Below are 25720 nucleotides of genomic sequence, written 5' to 3'. Positions count from 1 at the left end.
GGCATCCACAATTTCCCTTGGCAACCTGTTTCAGTGCCTCACCATTCTCATAGTGAAGAAATTCTTCCTTATATCTAGTCTAAATCTGCCCCTCTCCGGTTTATAGCCATTGCCCCTCATCCTATCACTACAAGCCTTTGTAAACAGTCCCTTTCCAGCTTTCCTGTAGCCCACTTCAGGTATTGGAAGGTTGCTCTTAGGTCTCCTTGGAGTCTTCTCTTCTCCAGGCTGAACAATCCCAACTCTCTCAGCCTGTCCTTGTATGGGAGGTGCTCCAGCCCCACAATGTCTCTGCAATGTAGTTTTATGTTGATGTGTTTCAGCTGAGGCATTTTTGTGTTAAACTGTTCTGGGAACATCAATAACTGCTTAGCAGAGGACAACAATTTAAGACAGTATGCCACTGAAGAAAATGTACATATTACTCAGCTCTTATATTTAAACCTTTATTTCTAACAGCCTGCAAGTTGTCAGTGCTGCCACTCCATGCTGCAGAGGATGTCATTGCTCTAGCCCTGGTGAGGCTTTTAAGGAAGGAAGGACATAAACGCATAGGAAATCGAGCTTTACTTGTCCCACAGAAACAAAATTCTCAGGAAATACTTTCATCATGTGCTTACATAAATAGGTCAACTAAACAATCTGCTTAGGAGTAACAAGATCACTGTTGCAGATAATTTCACTGGCAGATCTGTTTCTGTTGGAGGATTTTGTAATCAACAAAAGCATTTCCTTGGTAATAAAAGTGATGCCTACATTTGAATGACTTTCTGGTGTACATGTGTGCCGGTAACTTTTTTAAGGTATAGAATAGATTTTAAATGCCAGAGCCAAACATACAAGCTAGAGTTCCAGTGGTCTAACAGCCAGTTGGTATTCCTTCCTTCCTCTCCAGATTTAAATATGTTAGAGCTTCCCCACATAACCCTCCAATTATCTGAAATAATAGCTATTATTATTACAATGCTTATAAAATTATTATAATTATTATTATTGTCATTATCATTATCATTATTATATTAGCTAAAGTGGAAATTAACACTGAAAAGTGTGCCTGCACGCGGTTGTATTTGTCATACGTTAATGTAATACTAGAGATTCAGAGGGTTAAATACTTGAGTGGCTGGCGTTTACCAGTTCGTGGGTTTTGCTCAAATTCTCCATACTAAAATCTGCTTTTGACTAATAATAAGAAATTATTTTGAAAATACTATGAACAAATTTAAATAAACTGTAATAATATTGATAAAAAATATTAATAACACACATAGCTACTTCTGTGGACACTGCTCCTGGAAAAATAAAGATTCTTAAGCTGTTTTCCATTTTTTTCCCCAAAAGCCCTTAATTTGAAGTATTTCTTTCTCTTCCCTAGCAGGACATAGGTGAATTTATATACAAAAGATATCAGCCAGCATACGACCCAGAAAGTAACAAATAAACCAAACAAAACTCAGATCATATTAGATATTGTGTTTATTGAAAATTTTCAGGAGAAAGAAGCAAAATATGCATTTTTATTGTTAAACAAACAACTGAAGTGGCAACCCCAAAACACTTCAATATTTCATTGAGTAAAACTTTGTATGCATGGTAAAATATACATCAATCTGTTTCAACTGTTAACATGGGAAATTAGTATTGTTAGAGAAATATCAGGTGTTCTTGCAAACCATGTTAGAAATATGTTATTCATAGCTGAAAGTGACAGCCATGAAGGTGCTCATTCATTCATGAGTTGGGAAGATGTTTCCATATTTAAACCGATGTACAGTACAATTTCTTTCAGGATAGCAATAAAGACGGTAATCCCCTCAGCAACTGATATATATCCACTTCAAATATTATTTAGGTAGAAGAGTATTTTATTTTATGAAAAGAGTACTTTTTCACATGATGTCTATCCCTCAACAATTTAAGAAACACATGTTCATGCTTACCTTCATCTACATGGAATTTCAGTAAGAAAAAGAATGCTTCTCATATAGATGAAAATAAAAATAGAGAGATTTCCTCTATGCTTTAAGTAGTTCACTAAAAATGGCTATATTGCAGAGTTATGTAAGTAATCTACTAGTTTTGTCAGCTTTCATCTACATTTCATTCACTGTCTGGTATTTTGATACATTTAGCTAAATGAAAGCAAGAAGACTGGAAAAGTGTTAGTTTTTGTTCATGATTTGTCTACATGTGGACATTTGTTAGCACAGCAACATTGATAAGGAACAAAGAAAAAAGATGAAACAGCCATGCAAGCAAAAATGTATCAAGGATAACTCTATATATGTATGAAGTTTAAAAGTTGATATGACATAAATTTATAGGACAAAGTGTCACAGACTCATTTTAACTGATTCTGAAAACTTTGCAGCTATTTTCCCTGTAAAGAAATTATAAATAATATAGTTCTTAAAAAAACACTACCTGCCTTTTAAAGAAATACATAGCAATTTATAGCAAATTCCAGTTCCGAGAAGAATTAAACACCATTTCAGTAATAAATAAATAAATAAATAAAATCAGCATGTGTTCCTCTCATTTTTATTTGTTTAAACAGTAGTTTGTCAATGTACATGTTCTTTATTGTTATGTTTTGTAATTAAGAATGAATTTTCCATCTATAGCTCCTCTCACTTCACTAGAATTCAGACATAAAGAGAAAACAAAGTCATTACATTTTTAATCCTTTATACAACTTCAATTTTTCCTTAAACATTATAGATACTCAGAAATATAATAAAGAAACCAATATGTATGAATGAAAGCAGCAACTTCCTTATTCCTATTCTACCAGAAGGATTAAATATTTTTGCTAATTTTGAAAACAGGAAAAAAAAAATTGTTTGGTGACTCAAATGCTCACAAACCACATCTTTCTTTTTACCTTATAGTAAATTTGATTTCTTTGTTATTTAAAGTATCTTTTGAATCAAAATACTTTTCCAACCCTTATGAATGCAGGTCAGATAGTTCAATACTGTCTCCAGAGGTTCTAAGCACATGTTTGATGATGTAAAGCTCCAGGTGCAAGAGCAATGTCAAGTAAAAGAGAGTAGGATTGCTATGTCTGAACAAAATGTTCCTTAGAGGAAGATTTTCTTTTGTCAGAATGATAAAGTAGAAAAAAAAATTGTCAGATCTGTGGGCTGAATGTCACCAACCAAAGGAGCCTGTGCTCAGAGGACAACTCTTCTTTCTGCGGTTTACACTGCAGCCCCACCTGAAAAATGAAGATTGAACACTCAGCACACACAGGACCTTTGCCAGCTCCTCCGGGCTTTCTATGCTGCAGTCCTTTTGAGGCAGCAGATGGGAACCTCATATCCCTAGAGATATACAGACAGCCTTCCCTCTTTCTCTCACTCCCTGTTTACAGAGGGCCACGGCATTACTAACCTGATGCTTTAGTTTAATCCCGGTCATAGGAATAGAGGAAAATAAGTGACTGTCAGACCCTGAGGTCTCGAACAGCCCTCACAGCCCTGACCATCTTTCCCCTGGGCATCCTGGACCATGCTCCATCTGGATCTCCCATGTGTAACCCTGCCCAAAGCTTCTCCTGCAGGCTGCAGCTTTCTGAAGTGCCAAGGGTATCCCAGGTATCTCAGAAGTGCCTATGAAGTTTCTCCACCCATCTTCTGCGTTTTGCTCCTGTCTTAATCGTTAGTCCCATTATGGAACAAATAACAAAAATTGGAGGTTTAAATTGACCTTTGTGGCAGCTAGTGGCCAGGACGGGGCTGTTCCTGAAGAGCTAGCATCAGGCACACACAGAGGGGGGATGACGACAAACATGTCCTGTGGATGGGCCAGACATCAGCTGGCAAAGACAAGGCAACCAACCCAGTCCAGAGCCAAGCCAGGAAACCCAGCCAGACATCCAGGCTCGTGGCTGGGCCAGGGATGCAGGGGTGTGGCTGGAGGTTAATCCAGGGCAGAGTTGAAATGGGAGCCCTGGCCAAGGGGGTGCCCCAGGCAAGGCTGACCTGGGCAACACAAGCGGGTTCCCACACACTGGGCCCCGACAGCCAGTCAGGGTAGCAGAGACCTCGAGTCGTGTAATTTTCTTCATGAAATGATGTGCATCCATCAACTGGGCACTTGATGGCTTCCTGTACTTGTCTCTGACAAAGAATATTGATTACCAGTATCTCTTACAGACCAATGAGCTTGTTTAGAACCAGATTTTCAAATGCCCTTATCCCTGATCTATTTCTACCCCTGCTGAAATTGCTAATAAAATTCCCATCTACTTCAGCATTAAATCAGTTCAGAAAGTGGGAAACCAAGTTGATCTTACCCTGTGGTTTGAAACAAAGTCTCTTGTTCTTGTAAGCAGAGTAGGCCGCTATTGATCCGACAACTAATATTACCAAAGCAGAAATTAAAGGAGATGTAACTCCAGCTATTAATCCTGAATCTGTGGAAAAATAGAGGATTTTTTCAGAGGCATTGAAATTATTTGACTTAAACATCGTCTCTACTAAGGTGTGATTTTGCCAAACTAGGAGAATTGTTTAGTGAAACATTGGAGATTCATTAAATAAAATCAAGCAGAAGACTAGAAATTATATTACATTATGGCTGATGTCAAACCAGTATCCTGAGGCCTAATTTAGTATATGTACTATTAATGTTTTCTTACTGTTTTACAATGATCAGAAATAAATTATAGAATAAAATATTTACTGTACCCGTGTTTCCTCCATGATTGTAATGGTGGCTGTCTTCTCCTAGAACAGAGGATGAAGTCTCATCAAGAAATGTTTTTCATCTTGTTTTAAGAACAAAGCCTTTACCTGACGAAATGTGATTTCATACAGAATGTGAAAGGGGGCCACTTGGCAGGACTGTGAGAGAGGAGTTCCCCTTCCAGTCCTGACTGACAGCTGCGCTGGCTGGAGGAATAACCCTCCATCCTCCTGACACTTCATTTTTGGAGAGGAATATTGTCATCTAAAAAAAAGGATAATACTTAGCAGTCTACATTAAGCTTATTTCACAGGGAGTGGGAGGCCAGTATACTCTGGCTATTCTCTACTGCCAGACATGGTTTATCAATATGGTTTATCAATAATTTAATGGTTTATCAATAATTTAAGTCAAGATCATAGGCCCGATGAATCTACTTTTGGTTCTTGGCAGAAGCCCCTTGCTTTGGGACTGTCCTAGTTGAATTCAAAGGGACTAATCCTGCAAGGTTCTGACATACGCCACTAATGTTTAGGAGTATGTTTCAAATTTGAGCTTCAGGCTCAAAGCCATGGTTTGTCAAGAAGGTTAACATCTAAATTAAAATAGCAGAGTCCTGTTCCATACCTTCAGTGAAAAACAGATTACCACTAAAGCAAAAGTAGCCAGCTCTGAATTACAAGTATTAGAGAGAAGCTGCAAGGAGAATTGGCAAATACTACCTGGTACAAATGGTGGTAAGGGCTTCCCATCAATGAGATCTGAGTCATCAAAACCTCCTGCAAGATAAAGATTAGGGTTTCTGTTGCAAAATTATCGAATCAGTAGTAACTCCTTCAGTTCCCTTGTGCAGTCTTTCTGTCATGTTCTAGGGAGGGGTGAGAGACATTTGAAATCCCAGCTTTAAAATGGTGGATGGGTCAGGTGTCTTGCACTGAATATCCACCCGTTCAAATTCACTTGGAAGCTGGACTACTAAAACTGCTGGTGCCTATCCATTCTGCATCTGTATTGGCACCTGTGTGGGCTTGGGCTCTCAGTAGTACAAATTGTAATGTAGTATGGACATCTCAAATCCCAGCAATTTCTGGAGCACAAATTCAGTTGGTCCTTTCCAGGAAAGACTCCAGAAGGACTACATAAGCACCTGTCCATGGCTTACCAATGCAGTCATATCAGAAGTAAATATGGGTTACATGATAACAGCTGAGATAGATGTGTCACTTCTACTTTAACTGGGTGTCTAGGACCACACTCAAAGGCAATACAGGCTTATATCCTTCTCCCCATTCCCATCTGTTGTATGTCCCAGGGCCATCTCAGCTGCACATCTCAGTACGGATTTGAACATAGGATAATACATGCACCGTGGCTAGATGTGTTACTCTGATGCCATTTAGGAGTCAACATCCCACATTTTGGGCAGACAAGAAAGCTTTATGGTGCCAACACTAAAATTCAGAAAATCTTTCCAAACACTGGGTCAGGAACAGTGGTTACAAAAGGGAGGTGAAGGGGAGGGATCATAAAAACTGTTAAAAAAGAAATGAGAGAGTAAAGTATTCAAAATATCTGCTCGGAACAGCTCATAGTGCTAGATTTTCTTAGAAGAAAATATTCTTACCAGAGTTACTATAGCTTCCTGGTCGTGGTGGAAGAGGTGGATATAAAGGTTTGTGTGGGATGTCACCTGTTGATAATTAATATTGTTAGATGTTTGGACAGGCAAAATTGAGAGCTGCAAATAAAGAGTGTGATAACCTGAGATTTTATACCTATTGCTAATTTGATCATCTGGTGAATTAAGAACAGGAACTTGTCGCTGATTAAAAAGTCTCAAGCTCTATAGTAACAAATAGCTACTAAAATTAATCATAAAGTGAAAAGGAATATTTTCAAAATTAAAATGAGAGAAGAATTTACAAAAATGTTGAAGGAAAATATTTAATGTATTTCTGGCAAGTGCTAACAATGTTTAATGCTGACAGCTGGAAAGCACAATGTGTTGTTGTAGGTGACAGTGGTGCAGTTATGCAGAGCCAACAATGAAGCTGGTGTGCTGGTCTGGGCTGGAGGCAACACATTATCTCTGTGCCAACAGCAGGTATTACTAAGCTCTGAAAATTAGTTTCACCTAAAAGATGCTGAATTCATCTAACATGTGATGGATTTTCTGCGCTTGAACCGTGCAAAATGTACTTAGACTTCAGTTTGGTTGTTTAGTGCTGGTATTTGGCCTTAGTTTTGACAAAGTAACAAGAAGAGATGCATTGGATAGAGTGGGAGATCTGATAACTAATAGCAGTTTCCAAACTTCACATACAGTGCTGGAGTAACAAGAGCTGACTTAGGCAAAAACCTGCCACAATTAATAATTCGGGCTTCTTCTCTGCATATGTAGTGTAGACCTCCTCTTGCCATCCTTTCTATAACCAGTTCAGTCACATATTTAACTGTTTTCATAGCCGAACATTGAGTTTAGTTCTGAATAAATCAAAGTTAGGTAGCAGAAGTAAATACCAATTTCCCTTCCTCTCCTTAAACCTTTATTTCACCTTCCATACATACCATATACCCTTCTATCATGTGTTTTTCTTGCCTAGGTACTAAGTATAATGCTTCTTTTTGTGAGTAACATTTAGTTTCTGATTCAACAAATTATTTAGATATATGCTTAAATTTAAGCGAGTTTAGCCTACTGTAGTGACTGGATTTTAGGTAGAGTCTTAAATCTTTGCTAAATCACTTTGCCCAAATTGATTCTATTCAATAGAAGAAGATATTTATTCTGTTCCAGAACTGTGTGTAATGAACTAAGACTTACCGTGCAAAAAAGCAGAAAACTACCAATCCCGTTATTCATTTTTGTTACAATGCTGCACTTATTCAGTCTTCTCTAAGCATAAGAAGATATATTCTATGGCATAACTACTGGAAAAGTGTCTTCAGAACTATTGATACTGAGCTACATGTAATTGATCCCATTATACCATGTATGACTGCCAATTAAGATCCTGAAATGAGAACGGAGCAAGGTAATAATAGCTGAGGGAAACATTATTTTTCATCCTCTGAATGAAATGTGGGTCTTAGTCAAGATACTTAAGCTATTCATTAATAATTTAATCAACATACTAAACATCCTATTATAAAAGTGCCCTTTAAAAACTTGCAGGAATGAAACAATTAGTACAGACATGAAGAAATGACAGCATAAATGTGGAATTATAAACAAAACTAGATTCAGTATTATAAAGTGTGAGCTGACATGCTATTCAAACAGAATCACTAAATACCACAGGGGAAACTGTAAATGTGGAAAGCCCTGGAAACAGGAAAGAATAATGTAAAAGTTATGGTTCTCTAAGACTGAAACATTAGTAAACTAAATCACTGTGACTGGAGTCATGATTCAGAGATTCCGTGGAACAAGCTAAGAAGTAATTTTTCTTTTGTGTAGCTTTAATTCAAGTGGAATTTGATTCAAAACTACTTGCATTTTAGATAACTTCAGTGTATAGGAACCCATCTAGAGTACTTCACACCCTCAGTATACTTCTAAATACACTAAACAAAATGTGGTGCAAAAATTGACAGAGTGGATGATTTCATTTGTCTACACAGCACAGCCCATTACGATGAATACTTCCTCGGTCACGTCTGGATGTTATAGAAATACCTGGAAGTTATAGCAGGTCACAACAGCTTGATTGCTTCAAGCTTAAGCTATTTCATTCCCATCAGTGCTCATCTTTGAAACGTTTCTTCCTGCATTTCTTTGGATCAGCAGAGCTGCAATAAACTCACACCTCTCTCTATCCATTGTTACCTCTAATTCCTAATATTGGGTAAACTCATTTTGGGTAGCTGAGGGAACTACTACCATCACAGTAGTACTGTCTTCAACCTTCTGCTAGAGGCCACCACCCTGAATCATTACAGTACATCTACGACCGTGGATGGTAGCCTGACTTCATAGCTCCCTGGCAGCCAGACACAGACCATACTGCTCTCCCCACTTTCTGTGACAGCCTCTGGCAAAAGAGCTACATGTGCATGAGTTGTAATGACTCCCATTACTATAGTTCCTCCTACAGCCTTGAAATCTCTTTACAAATTAGGTAGACTTCAGAAAGACTACCAAAAAAATCCCAGCCATTACATCTGAGGAAAGAATAGAGTACTCACCCCCACCAAGAGCATCTCCTAAATGCAGATCATTGTCTAAAAATGAAAAAGAGGAAGATGTAGAGAAGTGAGTACCACACAATTCTTCAGAAAAGTGAAATGTTAGTTTGCAATAGAAAATATATAAATTAATGTTTGACAAACCACTGTTTTACAGGGAAGACCCACAAATTTAAATAAAGTATTTCACTTTTCTGGAAAACTCTAGTAGAATTTAATATTTGCCCACTAAATAATTGATAAATCATTTATTTTCCACTCAAAATACAAAGGATTTATTCCTGCATTAAATAATATTAGAATAAGTCTCATAGTAGAATCAAGATCAGTAGTTCTTCAATATATGTGGAAGTACATGCATAAAATTAGCTCTTTTAGAGTATTAAAATGTATTTATTTATTTTTAAAGTGCACTTATTAGTATTTATGTCTGTGTTTAAAAACTTTCTATGCACACTTGGCTCAAGAGTAATTTATTCAACTACAAAAATGGAACACCGATTTCAAGAACAAATACTGGAATTTGATAAACCTATTTAGGAAGAGAGAATTGTATCAACTAATTTATGTATGGGTTATGGTGACATAGAAATTTTTGCTTCAAGCGATCATATGTGCCTGTCTGAGGTTGAATGACAGTCTGGCTTTTCTTTGACTGAGCTATAAAGAATTTGAAACACACTTAGACATCTGCGTGTGCACATTATGCTGTGACTCAACAGGCTATTGACATTCTCCTGGCAGTGTACACGTCTCCCTGTATGTAGGATGGAATTTTCCATTCAATAAGCAATTTGTCAATGATCTGCAGATGCATAAACAAGAGGAACTCCATTTCAACTTGTAGTTGCGAATATGAGTACATGGTTGATATTTTGGGGTGTATATGGAATGATAGTGAGCTCTGATAGGCAGAAATATAGTTGATGGATGTTATAACTCCAAGGATCCCTTTCTCTCTCCTTATAAATATGAAGTGCTGGAACAAACCAGAAGAAAAAGGACAACAACATTTGCCTGAATTTTCATGCTGATGTTTATTAGGTAGTTAATAATAAAATATATTTTTTCATTATATTTGTGTGAGAATTCCTGAAACTCAGGAAAATCCATCCAAATGCACTATTGTGCTGAGGTCTGCTTCCATGTCTTCTTTGTATCCAGAATGAGTGGGAAGCTGCTTTTGTACAGTATCTAGTCTGATTTGTGTAATAACTCAGAAATGCTTTGATGTTACCAGGAAATCTGGTGGGAAAACAATCAAATTCATACTACATGAGTCTATCTGTTCTTGTCAAGCCTGTTGATCAAAGTGTTGATCCTGTCTGTGTATGACCAGCAGAAACTTGCATTTCAAAAATACCTTTACCTGTCAAATACTAACACTATAAGAAGCAATAAATTGCAAACTGGATTCAATTTATTATCAAGATTAAAAATTCATCTAAAATGCAGGGGTCTGTGATGGAGGGCAAAGATTTCTAAAAGAAATGTTAAGGTTGGTATGCATGAAATACAAATGAAAATGTACGTGTCAATGGGGACTAGGAGAAACAGTAGAGCAAAGGCTTAAAAGGCAGTAAAGGTCATCTTTTCCAGCAGTAAAACTGAGGAATGTGTTGTTTCTGTCAAAACCAGCAGGCCTGCACTCTGATAAGACAGCAGCACAGATGACTTGTTAGCAGATGAAAAGCAGAAGGGTGCTCTAAAGCAATGGGTTGCAATGTAGCAGCTATTCCATTACTTTTCCTCTTTGCATACCCAGAAAACAGACTGTAGACACAGTCTATGTACCCCAGACAAGCAAAACCAGTGTACAAAAACCTGCCTGGTTTCAGAGGTGCTGAAGTAAGCAAGATTACGAGGCAAAGGACCTCTCCTTAATTGCTGATGAATCCTAAAGGATATAAAAGATCTGTACATAAACTATTCTTTATTTCTGGTCAAGAAGAACCACAGAGAAAGGAAAAGGACTCAGTAGCTCGCATACCTAGTCCTGTGCTATACATGATGTTTCTCAGACCACTTGAGCACACATATCTTGGTGCTCATGAGTATGCGGGTTTGAGTTTATGGCTGAATTAAATCAATGGTAGAATGGATGTGAGTGGGTATAATCAGCTTATTTAGAGATTTTTTTAAATAAACATCACCTTCTCCTTCATTAAATTTTGTATTGAATTTTGCAAATGGGAGGTGCCTACAGGAGAGCTTCAACTCAGGCAAATGTGTTTTGGAAGTGATGCCCACAGGGCATGGCCTGTACAGTAATTGGCCTCAGCTCAACCAAAATCATAATCTCAGTCAGCCACATTTCTCAGTGATGGTTGAACGAGACATAAAGGAAACCCTGAGGTTAAGATGAAGCATTAGGCAGATGCTAGGACATAATTTTGTATTATCTTTCTGCACATTTCCATATCAAGTAATTTATTTTTAACGCAGTTTTAAAAAATTAATTTAATTGCCTTTAAACTCCTTGCAATCCCCTTCAGTGCTGGAAAAGATTCCATAATTATCTCTGGAAAGCATGGAGGACTTCATTCCCAGGAATTCAGGAGCTGATTTAGGTAAGGCAGATAGTCATTTGACTGTCATACCTCTAACATATTTAGAGTCCCTAAAGTAAAAATCCTTTTGCCTGACTGAGACAGATATTGGCATCCCTAGGTTGCCTTTAGACACAACTGAGGACACAGACGTTTAGGGCACAATTTAAGTAACCTAGTTTAAATGTCTATATTGAGAACAAATCCACATTTAGTGTGAAATGAACTGTCCCTAGATATGGTGATTTCTCTCCACTGACTTTAAAGAAAATCAGGACAGCTAGCTAAGTACAGAGCAGTGATTTAGCAGTATTTTACAGCAGAGACCTCCAATCTAGGCCAAACATGGATTATTTATTTTTTTTTTTGCAAAATGGAGTGGGAAGGAAGTACACAGTCATTACAGGATTTAGTATCTACCACATTTGCAAAATTCTGCTTTGTTTGTTCAAAGAGTGAGACAGAGAATTGTGTGGAAAATGAAACTGCTTTCATGTACCTAAAGAATTATAGTTTATCCAGGAAAAGTCTGAAAGTCATTGTGTGGGCTGATGTTATCCAGCATTTCCTGATTCGAGCATTTTGTTTGATAGCCAGAAATTTCTTTTGGTGCACTTCAGGTGAAAAATTCCTATGTTACCATACAATGTTCCGTCATAAATATATGTATGGTTTTGTTGTTGTTTGGAGTTTGGATTTTTTGATAGTACTGGTTGTTGATTGCAAACCATGATTTGTCATCCTCAGGACTACAGCTAAAACCTTTCAGTTCTCTTCACTGTTTAGAGCTTTTTTTTTTCATTTCTGACACGGGTCATTGTAGCAATCAATAGTAGATAATATTAAGTAAATAAACAGGGGAAAAAAAAGTTGTGCCAGGGAAAGTGTAGACTGGATATTTGGAAAAAATTCTTCACCAGAAGTGTTGTCAAGCACTGGAACAGGCTGCCCAGGGAAATGGTTGAGTAACCAGCCCTAGATATATTTAAAAGGCTTGTAGAAGTGGTGCCTAGGGACATGGTTTGGTGATGAACTTGGCAATGTTAGGTTTATGGTTGTGCTTGATGATCTTAAAGGTCTTTTCCAACCTAAATGTCTGATTCTATGAATATTTCTGCTAAAAGAAAATATAAAGAACAAGAAAGTAGAGGAAAAGTTACCCATTTTTTAGCAACAGTTAACAGTGGTTATACTCTCTGAGGGAATTCAGTACAAGCTGGAAAAGCATGAAGAGTATCTTCAAGAAATAAAGTGCCATAAGTGGCCAATCATGCTCTAAGGCCTTACTGGAAGCAGTAAAGACAAGTAGTTGGTAGCTGTCAAAAAATACTTTAAATACAGAAAATGGCTAGTATTCACCCAAATGATCTCAGCTAAAGTACATCAGCAAATATGATAAAGAATCTCATGGCATACAGTTTCTACATATCTAAAATCAGTTATGACCCACTGTCCTCCTTACTTACTCAGCACAGGCCTTGTAGGTCTTCTGATCACTGTAGGTCTCCTGGTAATTATGTCATCTGTGGGACACAATGACACATTGATAAACAATAACAGCTTAAAGTTTTTCAACTTAACAAAGAAAATACATGCAAATCTAGGGAGCTACATTCAACAAATCAGTGTGTCATGGCAGAAACTAAAAATGAAGGGTATGTTTTCAAAGCTGTTACTATTTTTGCTTTAAAAAAAATTTTAATTTTATGACAGAAACATTGAAATCTAGCATTTCCCAGTTCTGCATATCTTTAATTTAATTACTAGCCAATTCATATTCCAGTCCTCAAGGAAAAGGACTTAAGATCTATTACTTGGTCTAAATGCCATAGTAAAATAAGGATAGGAGATTTACCTACCTGGGTGATCAAGAGCATCAGCTAAATCAAAATCGCGTTGACCTAGAAAGAAGGTGGCAGAAGGAAAGACACTAAGTCAGTGTACAGGTTTCCATGACCACCACGTCTTAGGGCTCTGGACAAAGCCAGAACACCAGCAAGAGGCAAAAGAAAAATTCATCCAAACAGGAGCAGATGCAGAGCAAGCTGTCAGCTGTTGTGTCAGTGCTGTGCAGTCCTGAAATGACCATGCGAGACAGGCTCATTTAATTCGAAGAAGCCAGTCATTCAGGTAGCGCAAAGAGAAACTGCTGTCTCATGTTGTTCATATTCAGCCACAGTGCAAACGTGCCTTTGAAGAACACAGGTTGCCTATTACAGGGCACAAGGACTATTACCAGGAGACAACTGAAAGTAGCATTCAGCACAGTACTGGCAAGCCAGAATCATTAGGTGAGAACTTTTAATATCCTCATTATTGTTTTACTAGCTGAGCTTCAGAGAGCAGCTTTACTGGCAAGCCTGCCTTGTGATTACTTGTAATGCGAATCGACTTTTTTTTCTTCTAGTCTTCCTGTAACATGTGCCAGCAGTATAAGGTATAAAGATGTGTCTAGCTAATTTATTTTCCATTGTGCCTTAAAAAATCTGAAAGGGGACAAAAGAATTCCTGTTTTATGTTAGGTGCCAGTCATGTCATTAAATGTTACAGCAGGGAAGCTAGCATCCTGAACTTTGAAGTTAGCAGGTAAATGAAACTGGAAAATTTTTACATGTATAAGTTGAAGCATATGACTTTGAAGTGAACAAACAGTTATTCATGTCAGTTTTACTTTCCACCCTACAATCTGCCACTTTCCTTTTAATACACAGCTTTCATGAAATACCTCTTTGCAGACTATGTATGCGTAAGTTTTCATCCAGACTGAAACTTCACCATCCTTGTGTTTGCACACCAAATATAAGATCAGCCTGTATAAACCTGCAAAAAGTCATGATGTGCCATGGCTTCCCCAAGCAGAAATGTTTTACTGTGGTCTATCAAGTAAGTCTTTTAATCTGCATCTATGTATTAGCCTGTCTGAAAGGCTTATAGCTAACTCTTTGATGACGTGGTATTCTTAGTAAGTCTTGAACACTCCACAGAAAGAAAGACATTGTTATTCAAGTGGGGAAACTGAGGAACACAGAGAGGCCATCAGAGGTTCTCCAGTGCAACAGCACTCTGAGTTCAGCTCAATTCCCTCTTCTCGACAGGTGCTGTCGGTCTTTTTGGCATTCTTCCCATTATTTACTGTTCCCAAATAATAGGTCTTGCCTATGTCAAATTGGTCCTGGAAAAATTAATCATCAGTGGTACTCAGATGAAAATCTGTGCAGGAGCATAAAGTAGAGACATTTTGATTCCCATGAAGATTTTCACATAAGTCCATGAACTTAATTATAACTGCAGCTGAGGGAAAAAATAGAAAAAGAGGCGGGAAAGCGAAATAGTGAATGGCTTCTAAAACAAAATTTTCCCTATAAAATAGTATTACAAACCTGTGTTTGGAAAGGATAACAACATAAAGCTTTCCTGTTAATGCTATTAGATTAACATGTTATCCCTTATTTGAACTGGTCATGGAGTCACAACTCATCTGACCACCTCTTCTTCCCCTGTCCTGGCCACTCAGCCAAGTCTAGTAACCTTTGGACTGAGTCTTTAGATGGATAATATTGCAAGGGTTACTTCTTCTTATCAATTCATTAAAATACATAAATACATAATATTGGCAAGTGGTTTCCTTAGAAGATATTCCTTGCTGGGACCCTGAGGGCATGACCTGCCCTTACTGGCCCTGAGCCCCTACCTGCGGGCTGTTCGAGCCAAGAAGCTGCTGCTGAGCAACAAGACTGTCTTATACCAGTGCAGACGCCTTACCCACAGGCTGCCATCCGGGCATTGCCTCTACTTATATAGTCAAATTATATTTATTTGAAGCATTTATTCAGTGCCAATAACACGAGCAACTTAAGTTTGACTGTCCTTTGATTTTGCATGCTGGATAAATTTTCATTCTAGATTGGCATTCTTAGGGCTGAAGGAGGATGTCTGACCTGAGCCTTGCTGTGGCAGGATACTGCCACCAGGATTCAAACCATTTCTCATCAGAATGAGTCATCAGGAATAATTTTGTAACACCAAAGAGTTGTTGGCCAAACCAATCGCTTTCTAACGGGTCCTGACATGGAGCAACTAACAATATGGAAACAAGATACCAAGGTCATATTACCCTAAAGAGAATGTGACAAAATCACTTTGTGAAAGAAGACTCTGGAAAACTTCCAGGTACAATATTTCTTTGAAGTTAGGGAAAAGAAAAAAAAATAAAAAGAAGTAATCTAATCAAAAGACATTGTGGAATTCAAACAAGATGATGCAGATGCTTCCAATTGCATGAGAAACAAAGCAAAACATCAAACTAACATCTGCCCTTCTTGTAGACAATACCAACTTTTCCCTCTCCTATTGTCATGTCTGCTTTGTTAGTGAAAAAGTGAGAAAAGGCCAGACGTGTTCTTTTGAGACAGTAAGGGAGAAATAGAAGACAACTACAGAAATTTTAAAAAGATAAAAGAGAAGTGTGAAAATCCCTTGCAAAAATTATTCAGATTGATTTTATTTTAATTATTTCTCATGATATATGAAGTAATAATATAAACAGACACCAACACAGAATGGCTAATTGGCAGTAAGACAGGAATCTACATTGAAATCTCTTTGGCCATGTAAATATACACCTTGAGAGAAGGACAGATTGTATGTGGACATCTGTGCCGCATAGTAAACGATATTCCAACAAACTAAAAGAGTGCTTAGACTTCCATCACTATTTCCTCTGATAGTAACATCAAGTGACCACAAGAAGTAAGATTTTGTGGAGCAGAATTTTAAATTACCATTTCTGAGACTGCACCTAGATATTTTAAGAATCTAATTTGGGAGAATAACAGATGGTTAAATAGCTGAACAGCCCAGATTACATCCGCAAAATGGTGGGTCTAAAACCAAAAACGCATTAGGGACTCAATAAGAATTGCAGTCACTTCAGGGAACTCTGAAGATAAATTGCAACAGAAATAATTTAGTCAAGCTTCTTCACAGAACAAACAGACTGAAAGAAATTAATTTTCCCCATACAAAATTGGCCTTTTTTTTTGGACAAGCTTCCATAATAGAAGCAGCTGGAAATATACTGATGAAAATGAAAATGAAAGAAGTTTTAGTAGGGAGATTAAATAGTTTTGTTTCTTTAGTGTTTTTTTATTTTGTTGGGGTTTTTAGTGTGTTTTTGTTGTTTCTTTTTTTAACCTGGATGAAGTTATGAAAAGGCTTAGCTGTGCAGAAGGTATTATCTCAGCGTTATCTCTGTAATTACTGCTTTGGGCTAGTATTCCATTTCTTGGCATCACTTCTAGCCTTTCTTCTAGGAGTACCTCTGTTTTTACATAGAAATAAAATTATTGTAAGAGTGGTTTTTATTGAGTGGTCCACACAATTCATAATAGAATTTGAGAAAATGTTTGTAAGCTCCTGCCTGATACCACAGAGCAGTCCTTGCCTGCAAATGAGAAAACGCTAAACTAAGAAAGCAAGCCTTCCAGATGGACATGCAGTTTGTATCATGAAAAGACATGTTTTAATTATGTTTATACTAGCTGCTCAAACACAATAAACTACACTAACAGCAGGACTTTTGCTGGCACTTCCAGCCTTATTTGGGATGTAATTCCCTCATCTCTACTCAACACATGTGCCTGTAAAAATCTGAAGTGTAATCCTGGCCTAAACAGCTAACAGTAGACTTCTCTATCACAGGTAGATAAGAGAGAATAGACTCCATAAAGCCAAGCATCAAAATATAGTAACTTAAATTTCAAAGTTATAAATTTATATTTACAGGCATGATTCTTCTGGGTAGTTTATTTGCTTTTACTAATCCTCATGCTTTATATGAGCCTATGAAATATAATGTGTGGAAAGCCCATGATATAAAATATTTGTTAGTCTACTTGCTCTGCTATGGAGACTATTGTGGTTGCTCTTTGCCACAGTGATACTGAGCCAGCTTTTAGTAAGTTCCTTTGACTGTAAGACACATTCTGCAGAACCATCACAGAGCTGAAGTCATCTCATCACACCAAGGCAGTCCCTTGCAAAGTTGTGTCCTCAGGCACATGCATATTTAATGTTCACAAACTTTTGCCCTTATTAGTTTTCTGAAAATGTGACCCAAATATCCAGTTACTAAAATGCAGGCATCAGTGTCTTTTGCCTGCGGTTGAATTTGTGACCTAATGTTAAATACGTCATCATTGTGAGCTGGTTGATTACAAGGATCTGAAGTCCCATAGTTTTTGAGGATTTACAAGGAACAAGACTGGATTCTGCAGGTGGATGTTACCCATTTCTCATTAGGACTGTACTCAGGAGTTTTCTGACAAAAGGCTACCATGGTGCATCACTGCAATTTTTAATCTTCATAAGAAGGCTCTTTCCTGCAATGGATCTTTAGGAACATAGCTTGTAGCCATAAAAATGATGCACATTTAAATAAAACAGTATGAATATCACTAAATGAGAGTCAAGCTATGAGGCAAACGAAATTAACTTCACAGGCCTTTAATATGCATAGTCTAGAATTAAAAATGAACCTAAGATACATCGGAAAAAGTGTCTATACATGTATATACGTTTGTGGACATATATCTTAAATGAGTATATTCACAGGTGCATTAGATAAATCCTTTCGTCATTTATATGATTATATTAATGGGTTTTGAGTACATGGCTAGCAGTCATATTATTGAGATGAGACTGCCTGTGTTACAAATAAATTAGAAACACCTAAGTTAAACATGTGAGCTAGATAGGAAAGGAAAATAAGTTGATTTTACATTATTTAAAAACAAGAACAACAATTATTTCTTTAGTGTAATTAAATAAGAATTGTTTGGTGAATACAATGAGCTTAAAACATTATGAAGCTGGCAGAGGCTGAGGAAGAAGTGGCTGGCTCACAAATGAGAACAAAACTTTTCTGAAAAGGAACACTATGTTACCAAAATCACTGGTGGGACTCATCTTTTGTTCTTTTTAGCTGAAATTGTATAGTACTCTTTGTATAGATCATTACTGATTACCATACAATCATGAGGCATATTTCCCCTGTAATGACAAAATAGGATGTATTCTCCCAAGTATGTGATTCAGGACCCTTTTCCTGGTCCAACTTTATTCAGGAAGCAATTATGTTTGTTTAAAGGAAATTACTCATGTGAAAAGAGTTATGGGAAAATATAAAGGTTTACGCCCCAGAGTGGGTACTTGGGATAAAATCTCAAGAGATACTGTTTGTTTGATGCAATACTTTCATGATCCATATTTCCTGATGATTTTACTATAGCTTTTTTTTTCCATCATGGGCATTTAATTCCATAAACAACTATTGCCATTATAACCCCTTAATGTTGGGGTGGAAAATGAGTATGCCTTAAAATCTGTAATTAAGGTCTAAGTTCCGGTCTACAAACCACAGCATATGGACCTGATTATTGTCTTCATGTTTTTTCTAGGCCACTTCTGCTTGTAGTTTGGATTCAAGGGAAATGAAAAGGTCTCTCTCACTTATTCATACAAGAGCGCATTTAAATAAATAGCAGAAAATGAGACTTAGTAATAAAGCAAGAATGACTTTAGGTCCTATGCAGCATGGTCTCATCAAACATGAAAGAAAATCTTCTAGTTTGAGGACTTTGTCTTTGCTATGGGCAAACAACAGCTGTTCAAAGGTGTCATGGCCTACATATCTAAAATAAAACATACATCATTTTCTATACTTTGTTTCAGAGTGAATGCAGAAGAAGCTGGTGTGAACTGTAAAATTACAGGCAGAGCAACTGAGTTTGGATCTCCAACGAAGCAGCACCATATGTCTGTGCATCTTATTTAAACTCATATTTTCAGCTTTGTGTCACAAGGAAATGAAGCTTAGGCCATGGCTTGGGCTGCTTAGCCAAAGTTCCTCTCTGTGCTCCCTGTGTGGTTTGCGAAGCTGTCAGCCCTTTTCAACCATTTGGTCTGAGAGCATTAGGCTTAATGAGAGCTCTACACAAAGATAGGCTCAAACAAGACACCTATATGAGTGTTTCCACTGAAACTCTACAGTGCGGCACAAGCAAAAGCTGTGTTTAGCTCACTGAGTGAGTCCTCACTGCCTAAGGACCAGCTGGTAGTTTAGAGAAAATGGAGAGAGCTGAAGATAATGCAGGGGGTGCAGAAGACGCCAGGCTTTGTTATTTCTGTTGCTCACAGAGAGCCTTTTAACCTTCCTCTTCCCACCTTTATCCCAAATATACTGGTAAAATACATGCAACACATCTTTAGCTCTTCAGTATGGCAGGCACAAATCTCAGTAGCGCTATTAAATTAAACTCAAGGTAACAGTGAGTTTAATTTCTCTCAGAAATTCTGTTGTATAGCAAATCTTGTGCCCACTGAAGTCACAGTAACCAAACAGCATAATTATTTATAGTGCTTCCAAGGGGATTAGTAGTACAGCCCAGTTGAAGTGGATGATCAGAGCATTCACTGTACATTTTGTACCCATTCTTTGCTTGTGTGTTTAAGATGCAAGATAACAAAGGCACAAGGCCTCCACCTTCTCTGTTTCATGCAGCTAAGAATGTGTTTTCTGGAAAAGGATAGTGCTGTAAAGAGCTGCTGGATGTCAGCAAGCAGGTCTGTTCAGCAACAAAGTTTCTGCAGAGTCTCAACAGCCACCTTGCATCTCATTTGGACAAGATGAGAGAAGCAGCTGGGCTCCCTTTGCAGAGTTGAAGAAGGCTCTGTGTATGCTGCCAGAGTGCACAGAGAAGCCTCTCTGAATGACCCTAGGCAAAGAGTGATGGAGCATCAGTCCGCATCTGAACTTCAAAAGCAGGAAACTCAGAATAGGATCTGGTGGCTTAGCCTTCAGGGGAAAGAGATATCAAGAGATTTGGCATGCAGAATGCTCTGCAAATCTGGACTGGATTGCTGAACAAAGAGCCAGCCCTTTTTTTTCGTTTTGTTTTGTTTTGTTTCCATTATGCTTTCTGTACAATCTTTGTAAATAGAAATATCTGGTTTATGTCTCAATTGCTGTTTCTTGCAGATGGTAAATGGCAAAGTAGATTTGCAGTTTTGATGTGATATAGATTGTGATCTGGGAGGCTTTGCTGATGTTATCTCAGGACTGTTTCCAGTGTGGAGTGTATGTCCCTGGTTCCTCCATCACTGTTGGTATAAATTCTGGGCCCTAAGAAAGGACTGGGCTTTAATTTGTCTTCTAATCCTAGTTCCTAGTCTGGCCTTTGTTTTCATTTAATCTGGAGCATCGTTGTCATTTGTAAATATATTGCTGTGATCTAGCGTATTAAATCAATTCCTCGGGAATTAAAAAATTCATTGCTTACACAGTGGAAATGAGACCGTTAAATTTCCACAAACCATTCAAGCCCCACCTTTCAACTGGGATGGCCTATTTGCCTTCATGAGATATTGTACTACAGATAAGATTTTAGGTAGCATTTCCTATAATATTCATAAATACCACCCCCCCCCCCATGGAAAAGAAAGAAAGAAGCCTCAATCTGAAGCTCTCTCCTCCTAACCACAAGGCAAAATGCCACAGAAAGGCATACTTTTACTGACTTTGAATTCTGAAAGAATTATAGCATGTATTTGTTTATTTATTACCCTCAATGGTATGGAAGGAGTTTGACAGTCATTGATACAAGTGAGGGGAAAAAAAATAGACTGAAAACACAGAATTTGGACACTATGTCCAGGCTTGCAATGTGGCAGCAATGTTTGAAAAGTGAAACCAAGAAGCTGGGTAATTCTACCAGTTGTTTGTACTCCCCAACTCTGATGTCACGACAGCCCTGCTGCCAGTTCAGATATGTCTATTTATTAAGCTGCCATCACAACTCTGGATCATAGTACTGACAAGCCTACGGATGATTACAGCTCAGGTATTGGGAGTGAAATAGGTTTGGCACCAAGCAACAAGAGAATGAACTGTCTGGTATGTCCTTGCTGATACCATGAATATTTCAGCACGTGCACAGGGACCTCACATAGAGTGACGGAGAGACTGGAGCTTGATGGAGCAGTATAAGAAAAACAGGGCTGCGTTTTTCAGCTCTCCAATTCTGTCTTATAACTTCAGTGAAAATTAAGTTATCCATAAAAATAAGTCTCATAGTGTCTCAAATCCAAATAGGTCTGTAATTTTCTTGCCATAAAGGGCCTAGGTAATTAACCAAGAATGCAATTACTTCAGCTTCAGCTGGACAGTGGTACGTGGTTTGCTGGCTAGTACTAAATGCTGTTCCTTTATCTGCATCGCACACAATACATGACACAGTGAGGTTCATGTGACTTAAACATCATCAGCCTTTGCCCCTCCTTGTTACTGACTAAACGTGATCTATCAGTTGCTTTTAAAAAGCAACCATGGATTTGTAGATTACATCTATACTCGGAACCTTAGGAGCATTTCTGAGCAGTCAGGTGTGAGTGAGTCTCAGCTGCTTTCCAGCATCATATAGGAGAGAGCCCTCAAGCTGCACTGCTTCCCCACTGCAGGTACACGTACAGGTGTATGGCCCAAATGGGAACTGCAATATGTTTCTAACAAGTGCCTGATCTCACTTACTGGGGGACTGGGACCTAAACTGTGTCTTACCACACCCTAAGTGTGGAACGTAGGCACAGCCAAAGCTGAATTACCACAGGTCAGCCAAGACACAGTAACTGATGTGGGACGTTACCGTGATCTGGTAGTGGAAGAAGCTTCTATGAAGTTTCTTTCATTTGGATTGGGCTAAAAGCCACTCAAACAATTAGTTGTTGCAGCTCAGTTTATATGGGAGGCCTCACGTAACCTGTGTAAGCTTGGAAATTACAAAAGCGAAGAAGTGCTGAGAGCATGTAAGATTCTGAACTATAACAGGTCTCACTTTCCTCATGCAATATGGTCCTTGGTTGTGCCACACTTCTGTTGAGATGTGTCCATCAAGGTAGTCTAACTAACTGAAGATACCCAGACATAAAAGAAATGCTAGATGGTAAGAGGAATGATGTGATCTGGACTGGCCATGGTGACACAGTGGTTCAGTAGTTCCTGGAATCAATCACAGATGATTAGAGCTTAGATAAGAATTAAGGCTGCAGACAAAAAGGTGAATCATATCATAGACGTTCCTATCATAAGGATTTAGACCAGCTTTTAACCAGCAAGGCTAAGCCTTTCTCATTTCATGTCTTGATTAGGACTGAGAAGTGATTCCTGTATATGTCACCTTAAACATGGTAAATCCTTTGATGTTAAAATTCAGTGGTTGCTGCCATAGACTTACGATAATTAAGTTTGCTTTTCAAAGTGGATTAAATAGTTTGCATCATCGTAAGACTGTGCACAAAGCCCACAGAAACTTTCGGCAATGACTTCTTCCCCAAAGCAGGGCCCAAATTGGCTCAAAATTAGCACTTGCGTAAAGCACAAATGGTTAGGCTGACTATCCTTGTAATTAAAGTGATAGATTATATAGAAATCGGCTTGCCTATGCTTAGATTGTTTGAACAGAAATATTCAACATAAGGGAGTCCTCTAGAACAAGAAAGTCTGCATACCAGTGATGAGAAACAGCATGAATCATTGCTGTTCACAAAATACAGGGCAGGCCAGCACAGAGCACTACTGCTCTGCTGCTTTTATGCCATGTTACTCACTGGAGACCTCCAAATAGTTCCTCCTTTGTTAAAATGGAACTATGGCACTAACTCAAGGAAAGGTTTTTTTACTGTCCATCACTGCAAGATCTCCTAAGGACTCCATTTAAATCAGGGGTGGTGGGAGGATGAGCAGCAGCTGTTTTTTGTGAATTAATTGTTAATGACTGGTTCCTTCCTGTAGTCAAACACCACACTACAACTTTTTGAAGGAACACTAATACGCAAAAAATAAAAGGTTTCAAGTACACTACATGGCAGATGCACACAAGCATGATCTTATTTGGTTTCATATCAAAAAAAGATTTACACGGTTTTTTGCTAAATGAAAATTATGTTAGAATATAGAAAAAAAACCACAATATGAAAGGACTACATTTTCCCAACTGCTATTCATTCTTAAAAAAATATGCATAAAATGTATTCAATGCTTCCGTAATCCTATAAGAAAAAGAAAAAAATCCCATACCTATGGTCATGTGTGGATTTTAAGGATTCAGGGATGTGTTGGCTAAGATTAATAAACTATTAATTTACAATTATAAAAGCACGTTCACTGATACAAAAGCATAAGCATCTTTAAAATTAATCAAAATTTGTTTTTACAATATAACTATTGTGTTTCAAAATATCAATAACCAAGAAAAGCTCTAAAAACATGAAGTTAATATTTGACTAAGGACTTATTTGGAAAATCTGGGTTCTCCTGGGAGCTCTTATTTTATTGCTTACGTTTAAAAAAGTTTATACTGAAGTCCAAGCTTGTGAATAATTTTAGGGCAGTAATACCAAAGAGTTTCTCTTTAGAGGAAATAAGGAACTATAACAAAAAAACTCCAACTAGCTTGGCTGTTATGAGCTATCATCCAAAAGATGTATATCTCTGTAGAAACTGCAGAAGTCCTTGTCTAAACAGTCTTGAATGGTTCTTATGAAACAGCAGCAATAAAAATAACACAGACAAGGATTTCCAAATAAACAAACGTTTCTTTAGGGACTGGTGTTTAGATTTTTGGTTTTATTTTCTTTTTTAATAATCTTACCCTAGAAATAAGCCAAGGCAAAGATCACTTACCTCTTACATGGACTAGAAGAAATCCAAGGCACAAAAGAAGGATACTTCTCAATTTCCCCATGGTCTTCTATGTCGTGCCTTGATTGCACCGGTTGTTTTTTTTCAAATGATGACAATAGATGTTGCAACTGCTGTGCCACAGTTTGAGGGAGATGTTGAAATCAGCAGCTGTGTCCAAAGAGTTCCCTCACCATCACACTCAAGTACCAACGAAAAGAGGGAAGTCCTTGAAACCTTCTCCTAGCACAAGACAAGTAACAAGAGCAGATGACCCTTCTACGGCCAAGCTGTAGACACACTTGCCCTGTAAGAAACCTATTTATTGCCCAGGCAGGATGCATGGAGAGCCAGAGAAGCAGTGGCAGCACCCAATGGGGAGGGAGCCAGCACACATTGAATCCGCCTCCTTTCTGGAGAGAAAGCTAACCTGTTTGACATCCTTGCCTTCAAAGCAGGGTGTGGTGCTGTGTGAGTTCAAGTTGTTTCTGAGAGGAGACCAGACTTCTCTGAAGCTTACTTGGAAAAACAATCTCTCAGATATATTCTCTCCTCAAAGTGCTGCTTCCCTGCTCAGTTTTTAGCTGAGCAATAACTACTGATAAAGGCAATCCTGTTAGAGTCCTAACTGCTAACTTAACCCACTAAGTGAGGGAAGTGGGAGCCAAGAATCTGCTTTGCAGAGACTTAGGAATTGTCTGCAGGGGGGTGACATCCCCTCCCCCCTCCATTTTATAAACTTAAATTGTGATGTCGGACTACTGAACTGAAGCATGCTCAGCTCCCTGGCAGAAGCTTATCTTCACAAGGTAAAAGTTGTCTGTCATGATTTTTTTTCCTTTGATCTAGATATATTTTTAAATAGATATATCTATACATATCCTAAATGGAGGGAGAAGCTCAGTGCCAAGCATGAAATCACAAAGCTTTGAAAAACGAACAAAACCTTCACATCCACCTATCCTTGAACATACATTAAAATCACTGATGTGATTTAAAACCAATTTTGCCATAGCATCTCTCTAGTAAGTGCATACCAGTGCACTTGTCTGTTGACCTGGACTGCCACTATCACACCGGCGCCCGACGCTAGCAAGAAGATTGGTGTATGTCCTCCCTTGTGCTGGGGGATAAGCTACAGGAGGTTTTGTCAGCACTGTTTTGACGAGGGCAGCACATACTACACTCTGCTGCCATGAATGGCTGATCTGTATGGTCAGGGTGTTGCTGGGTAATCCAGTTTGATGTGGGGCACAGGCTGGCCCCAAGCGTGTTTCTGTTGAGTTACTTAGAGCATACTACAGAGCGCACTGAATTAATGTTTTCATACAAACTACAAGAAAACTGATGAAACAACACAAACTGGACTGATAAAACCTGGTGATGCTGCATCTTCAAGCAGTTTGATGTTCAGTAGGTCACTTCTTTCTGCTGCCCACCCCCATCCCAAACTGGAAACAGTAGGATGCCTTCTAAAGGCCTGCATTATTGTATCACATGGCTTAACTGTTTTTAAGCTAGTATTAGAAGCTCTAAAGTTCAATTTCTGTATCATCAT

General features: G+C 38.1%; 1 protein-coding gene across 1 annotated transcript; it reads right to left on the bottom strand.

The window, feature by feature from the left end:
• Window positions 1–2525: 2525 nt before the first annotated feature.
• Window positions 2526–24523, bottom strand: XG (Xg glycoprotein (Xg blood group)). Its single transcript, XM_054056755.1, has 9 exons — window positions 24166–24523; window positions 13289–13330; window positions 12896–12952; window positions 8881–8916; window positions 6317–6382; window positions 5415–5471; window positions 4695–4733; window positions 4301–4420; window positions 2526–3220 (listed from the first exon to the last, which is right to left on the bottom strand). Exons 1-9 carry the CDS (start codon window positions 24224–24226, stop codon window positions 3204–3206), a joined length of 495 nt encoding a protein of 164 aa, XP_053912730.1. The 5' UTR covers window positions 24227–24523; the 3' UTR covers window positions 2526–3203.
• Between the last annotated feature and the right edge of the window lie 1197 nt (window positions 24524–25720).

This window comes from Cuculus canorus, chromosome 1 (genome assembly GCF_017976375.1).
Source record: "Cuculus canorus isolate bCucCan1 chromosome 1, bCucCan1.pri, whole genome shotgun sequence".
NCBI classification, from domain to species: domain Eukaryota; kingdom Metazoa; phylum Chordata; class Aves; order Cuculiformes; family Cuculidae; genus Cuculus; species Cuculus canorus.
Note: the sequence above shows the minus strand (reverse complement) of the source record. Positions and strands in the feature narration are given on the sequence as shown.

Bases quoted from the DNA above. Each gene is read 5' to 3' on its own strand.
- XG (XM_054056755.1), bottom strand. From the start codon at position 24,226: ATGGGGAAATTGAGAAGTATCCTTCTTTTGTGCCTTGGATTTCTTCTA. The intron at 12,953-13,288 runs GTAGGTAAATCT...TGTGTCCCACAG, and splicing joins TGATGCTCTTGATCACCCAG to ATGACATAATTACCAGGAGA. The intron at 4,421-4,694 runs GTACAGTAAATA...ATTTTTCCACAG, and splicing joins CAATCATGGAGGAAACACGG to ATTCAGGATTAATAGCTGGA.